The sequence below is a fragment of the Ornithodoros turicata genome, chromosome 8 (assembly GCF_037126465.1).
Source record: "Ornithodoros turicata isolate Travis chromosome 8, ASM3712646v1, whole genome shotgun sequence".
In the NCBI taxonomy this organism is placed as follows: domain Eukaryota; kingdom Metazoa; phylum Arthropoda; class Arachnida; order Ixodida; family Argasidae; genus Ornithodoros; species Ornithodoros turicata.
Window position 1 is genome coordinate 30,494,217 of NC_088208.1, and position 6,901 is coordinate 30,501,117.

The 6,901-nt window shown below is 45.5% G+C and overlaps 1 protein-coding gene across 1 annotated transcript; it reads left to right on the top strand.

The window, feature by feature from the left end:
* The first annotated feature begins 1,804 nt into the window (after positions 1–1,804).
* Positions 1,805–3,878, top strand: LOC135367573 (uncharacterized). The gene is made up of 4 exons (XM_064600864.1): positions 1,805–1,999; positions 2,599–2,806; positions 2,893–3,274; positions 3,506–3,878. The coding sequence occupies exons 1-4, from the start codon at positions 1,805–1,807 to the stop codon at positions 3,876–3,878; spliced, it is 1,158 nt and encodes a 385-aa protein (XP_064456934.1).
* The last annotated feature ends 3,023 nt before the right edge of the window (positions 3,879–6,901 follow it).

Here is a 6,901-nt window from a genome sequence, read left to right on the forward strand (position 1 = left end):
TAAGCAAAAAGAAAAAGAAGAGAGTGGTTTTAGTCCTTTCTAGGACTAGATGCGTTGCCACAATTATTAGTTCCTTTCAGGACTAAATGCGTGGAAATTTATGCGAAATTTAGGAACTATTTTCAGTGCTCAGGAGTAAATTTCAGGTTCAGTGACCAAAAATGTAGTGTAGTTGCAATCCAGGGGACTAAAAGCTGAGATTACTCCACAATTTGCTCCTTTCTTTTTCTTTTTCTTACGGCGTACTACCCATTGTTGAACAGTAGCGTTAGCTACTCCTTCAATCTCGTTGTCCGTATTCAGTGAACTAGAGATGATACATGTACCTGAGAAGGAGATATTCCGACAATTCCGGGTCTGAGACGCGACGCTTCCTTTTCCGGTTAGCGATTCGCGTAAACGGATGCGGAGAACATCGACATCACCTACACCGTCAAAATGCTGACGAGCTACAGCGCTGCGAATCACGCTTGTTGGCGAAATGGTGGGCGCCGTGCGGGGGAAAATACGGTAGCTTCACATCGAAGATGAGGCCCAAGCTTGGGTCAACATGGAGGAACACAAGACAAACACCAAACAGCTGCTTGGTGTTTGTCTTGTGTCGCTGCGCGTTCGTCCAAGCTCAGGTTTGCGTATCTTCAAGGGATTTCGTTCATCACTTTGCCTGCCTCTATGCCATTTTGTCAACACGGTAGCTTTTACGCCCGTCCTTCTGGAGCCTCTTCATTCCATTTCCTCGTTTCAAGAATCAACACGCCCTGTGGGTGGAAGACAAAGGAGAACAACAACAACAACATAAAAAAAAAAGAGAAAAAGACAACTTTCGGGAAATGTGTACCTCTCGAAGCGGACAAAGTCTCTGTCTTGCCTCTGCTACCGCTCTGTTGAACGTGATACTTACCACTTGACATTACATAATGTAAATTAATTTCGTTTCGCTTCGAACTCGCTAGGCGGAACATTTAGGGAACATATCGCGGGACTTTAGTTTCCCAATGCATGTTTTATGCGGTTGTACCATGAGGGTCCGGGAAAAATGTTCCCGGAAGAAATGTCTCCGGGAAAAAAAATGTCAACGAAAAAAAAAAAAAAAGGAAGAAAGAAAAGAAGTCCCCTGAGGGAACATCCACTTTTGTACGCGTGGTTTGGTTGACTTTTTCCTACGACAGTGTGAATATTCGAATTTTTCGAGCACCGAAGCAAGTAATCGTATATGACACATTTAAATAGATTTGTTGCTTTTGTCCCTGCATTTTGTTTGTTTGTAAGAAAAAGTTCCTGTATTTTATTTTCCTGTTTACCTATCTCTCGAGTTGAGAACGATGGTGGAATGACGAAACGATGTTCGAATCGATGTGAAATCGATATGAAGCAGTGTAAATGCTGCCAAAGTACCAAAAATCACGTACCAAAAAGAAAAAAAAACGCTACAATAAATTGCATTCAATGGGTCAGCTCGACTTAGCGGAATTCGTTCCTTGCAAAATTCCGCGAAATTCGGGAAAATTAGCAGAATTTTACATCATGGTATGATGGAAAATTTCGCTGAACCCACAGCCCAAAATGTAGTAGTTCAACAGGTGAAAGAAGCTTTCCCTTCCCTTTGTCCAAAAACATTGTCGTCCCCTCAATGCGTGAGGTCACCTGAACATCAGCGATCTATGAGTCACACGTGGCCTCCCAGAAGGACTCCAAGGAACCTAGCCATTGGTCGGTGAAGGACCAGTCTCCTAGGTGGCTGACCTCTTTTGAGTAAGCAGTGTGAGTGAGCGTTCGCCTGTCAACAGTTTCGCAACTGGACACCATGGAAGCTGGTAACGTGGTCGAAGCCGGAGAAGCCGCAACTCACATCCTTAGCACCAACTGGATTGTGGTGAAGACTGTCTTCAAGCATTTGAGTTATATCCAGTTATGCAGGATGAGGAAGGTATGCAGACTGTGGGAGGGCCTTGCAGAAGCCGAGCAGAAGAAGAGGAATCGTATCTTCTGGGTTCTTCACGTAAGTCCGTTTCCTTTAGCAAGTTCCGTGCGTAATGTCTTGCTGTGTTGGCACCAGAAATTCACGAACCGCACTCTGACCATAGGTGCTGTTCGCTGTTCAGATACGAATGTGTAGATTTTTACTTCCACCAGTAGTGACTTTTTTTGATTTACCGAATCCTCGCTTCACCTTCGCCGGCTTGAGGGGTGTGATTTATTAATTGGCAATATAAATTGTTGGAATACTACAACTATTTGAAATACCCGCGCAGAGAGACGTATGCGCGACGTCACTGTGACTACACGAGGGCGTTCCTTCTGGGCTCTCAGGACGAGATGCTCACTCAACTCCACTCTGGAAATACGTTGATTTCAAACGAGAGTGCTGTTTCTGGTTCAATACTCATGACACGCCAATTCATTTTAACTGAGTCCGTGAGCGGACTTTCATTTCTTAAAGTGCTAGGGCTAACATTGTACTATGTAGTGACTGGATAAATTAACAACCAGGACGTATGCACGATGTGCATCACTGTATTTATACTTTGCAATGAGAAAAGTGTGGGTTTCAAAGTGTCATGGACGGGCGATACTTAAGTCATTTATCTCTTTCAACAGCAAACTCACAGTGAAGTTGGACGAGCCGCTGCTTGGTATTCGTCAACGACGCAAGAGGAGGTAGACGGGCTGATCGAGACCGCACCTAGCAAGCCTGCCATCATCATTCACTTCACTACTACGCGTAGCTCTAGGCACGACACATTCATTTATGAGTCCCCGGATGAGGATCAAGAGACTGAGGCCGCTCCCCACAGGATGAGTCCTGGTAAGAAGCACTCGTCTGTCTCTAGTCATACTGATTTCCCCTTGCAAGTTCCCTATGCATCTTCGCTAACCTTCTTGCTTCCACAGTGGCAGCATGCCTTGCAGCCTACCTGCCAGCTGGAGCCTCCATCACTAGCTGTAGTTCGGGATTCATCGTGGGCACACCACGAGCGGGCGGGTCACCGGACGTGGTGGTCAGAAGAGACGCCAGCAGCGTCGTCTTCATTCCACAAAGGCCTGGTGTCTCTATGCGGAGGTTTTCGGCCACGCTAGAAGAATCTCTGGTGAACCCTCACGCAGTAGGCTTCAACGACGACGGAGTTACGAAGGTTAAGGCCGTGGTGCTGTTCGTCGAGGAAAGCGCCAGCGATGCCAGCAACTTCTGGGAGTGCATCCAGTTCCAGGGCAAGGAGTGGGCGTCTGGCGTGGCTGTAGCGGGGACTATAGTTAATGACGTCGGCACGGCCAGGTGAGTTTTCTAATGAAGCTTATCGTGTGCAGTTTCCCTGCTTACCAGACGATTTTTCGGGGTCCGACTCTTGTGCTTCGCTAACTTAGATCAGTAAATTCACACATGAACCAGCATTGATTTAGTAGGGAGGTCTCAAATTATATGTCGTCGCATTGTACTTTAATTGGCACATTGTTTGCATTGTACTTTAATTGTACATGACTACTAATGTCATTCATGTCTTCGCAGGTATCCGAGACCTAGTTTCATCGCTGGAATCGCATTCGGTGGCGAGAACCTCATAGCCACGTCGGTCGTCGTGTCTTCCTACGACGGTGAAGTGATCCGAAAGCAGATTGGGCGTTTAGGACCCGTGGACCGTCCTCGTGGTACCCAGCGCATTGCTTTCCTCTTCTCGGCCTTGGGACGTGCAGCCCAGATAGGCTGTATGATCGAGACGCACGCCTTCCATTCCGTGTACCCGGACGTACCCTTATTCGGTGTACCCAGCCCATGGGTCATCGGCATCGACAGCCAACGCTCCCCTGAACGAGAGGACATTTTTAACGACTATTGGCTGCATGTGTCGTCAAGTTTACTAGTCATGTTGACCTTTCGATAAATGTAATAGCACGCCACTTTTGTTACTCACCTATGAGCATGTTTTTATGTAATCGATGTTTGTATATACGTCTCGTGCAATCTCAACTGTATAAGTCTTCAAACCTGAACAACATTGTTTGCCTTCCTTTCTACTAATAATTTCACCAGACTTCCGACATTCTTACTTTAGAACCATCGTCTACGTTAGAGTCTCATGTTGCGTGTTTTGTGTAATAAATGAATGTTCATAACACCTGTGGTCGAATGCACTGTGTTTTCTAATTACCGTTCTCGTGGGCCATGCAGTATATAGTGTAGCTACGGGGCCCATCAGATGTTTGTTGATTACGATTGGGGGATGATCGCGAAAGTTTTATGTTGAAGAAGCCCAGGACGAGGGACAGGGAAAAAAGGGGACGAACACAACTAAGTCTCAAAATGATACTAATAGATTTGAGGTAATAGGTCCCCTTTTTTTCGTGTCCCTGGTCTCGGGGTTCTTCAGTATGGACCTCTATCGCCAGGTCGCTTGCTTCCTAACTATTCTATCAGTAGCGAAAATTCTGCCTGTCACACTGCTTCTGTAGATTGCTTCAGTTGCTTGTAGGCTGGAAGCATCTCTGAAAGTTCCCGCCGTATTTTTCATGCTTTTCTTTTTCGTTCCTTCGCCCGCAAACACAGCACACGCTCCTGTCCCAAATAATGTGCTGCAGTGTCCAAGCAATGAAAGCTCCTGCCACATAATAAGGTACGCGTTGCGTTTACATTAATAAATTGTTGAGAATATAATCCACGCTTATGGCACTGATGGTACTCGGAGTTATTGCGCAAGACAGCTGTAGAACGGCACCCTCCCCCGGGGGGACTATGCAGTGGCGATCGGGTCCGAGATCTTCCCCCTCCCTCGAAAATTGCCTAGCGGCGCCCCTGGCTGGCAGCCCTCACTCGTGCCGCTGTAGTACAGAGAAATATGAGGAGCATTGACGTCGCTGATTTGGTACTGAGATTTGGAGGCGCCTGAAACCTTGGCTAAAACTTGGGAACGGCAAACAAATCTTTGACAAGAGTCTGTTTAGGCTGTAATACATCGCGATAAGTGTGCAATCGAACTAATAAAAATTCAAATCCTCTATTTTCAACCCGCTGTATGCACATGTGTGTGTGGGCGCACCCAGGACCAGTGGGATGGGGGACAGGTTTTCGTACTGAGCTACCCCTTGGAGGTCAGGCTACGTCACTGTCCATGCGACGTGTGCATACACGCGATGGTGTGTACACACATAATGGCCGCTCCTTTCGAGTAAAACAGCCCTCCTACCTATATACGCTACCTTTCTGAAGTGAAAATGAGAGGGACATTTTGAAGAGAAACCAGTCCTAGGGAGTAAATGTCGGGGTTAGGGTGGAAAATAGGGAGTAATCGCAATTTAGGGGACTCCAAGCTGCAGTTACTCTCCCCCCCCCTTATTAGTGCTTTTTTTTTCTTCTTTCTTTCTTAGAATGTACTGGCCCTCACGCACGATCTAGCTCCCAGTGCTCCCATACAGCTTATGGGAGCTGTATGGGAGCATACAGCTCCCATAAAAGCTGTATGGGATAATGGTAATTCGTTATCCATGCGTATGCCGGAAAGCAAGGAAGGTGTGTCCAGAAATGCAAAGTCTCCGTTGACTTGGCATTCTTGGTTCATATTATGTCCAGAAATTAGCGCTCTCCAGAACACTGTGCGGATCCATAATTTGAAAAATACACAATGACATCTTGCACTACCAGATCTGACTGCCTGTGTACAAGTAGCTACAAACTTAGCTGCCACCTGTTTGTATTCATGAGTATGTAGCAAACTAGCCAGGATTTATAAGTGCTTTCAAAAGTGCTTACCGAAACTTCCAAATATGTCAAAATATGTCATGTCATCTAATCAGTCATGTCTCGGTTATCCGCGGATGCCCCATTGTCCACGGATTTCCGGACAAGCGAATCGAGTGCGGGTATGCTTGCAGTTTCATTAAACCAGTTTGTTAGTCCAGAAAAAAGGGGAAAAAAAAAACTTCTAGCACACGTTATTTTGGGACTTTCAACGAAAATTTAAATCCGTAATGAATGACATACCAAAAACAACTTAGCTTTCCACCCTTGTGAAAATTTAGAGGTTTGTAGATTTTTCCTGCAGAACACCTTATGTCGTTGACTTTCTGACATCAATGCCCAGTGTTTGAAGGCTAGAAACGTTTTCACGTTTGGATAGGCAATGCTTCTTTTGTGCCTGGCAGAAACCAGACACAACTTGGTCTTCCCGTGAGCCATCACTACTGTCTGTCCACATCTGACTGACATTTGAACCAAAAAGGAGTCAAAGAGTAAACGAAGGGCTTATGCAGGAGGTGACGTTCCTCGGGGACAATGCCAACACCAGCAGATGCCCAAGGCTGGAGGCCATTCACACATTTTCATATAAGCAAATCGGAATGACTCTTGTTCTGGCGCATTGTTTCGAGTAGCTGACGTCCAGACACGGATAACCTCTTCCAGATAACCAGATAAAAAAAGACAATATGTTAGAAAGGTTTGTTCCCGATCATGCAGATCTGATAACTGGATTATGGATAAGAGAGACAAGACCATAATTACTTTCTCATTTTCTCTCATCTCCAAATGTCGAGCAACATGAAACTAAATTTTCAGTGTAATGGACAAGTATACTTTGAAGTCCTTTGACTAGTACTCAGCATTAGGTATATTTGTAGTTTGGTACTTTGTACTCTACTTAAAATACTAGTGATGTCATGTATAAGCACAATGTAGAGATATTTTGTCCATCACTAGCACAAGCACCACAAGCTACCCATCAGTGCACAAAAGCGAGCAAATTGGGTCTGGTACATGTAGTAATTAGTTCATAGCAGTTGTGGTTCAGGCATTTTTGCAGTGTGTGTATTGTTTCCTGTCACACCATGAACTACATGGGTGAGCTAGATGTGTTGTGGTATTCTAGGCCCATTCATTGAAACTAAAGAAATCCTTCTCCCATTTATAGTAGTC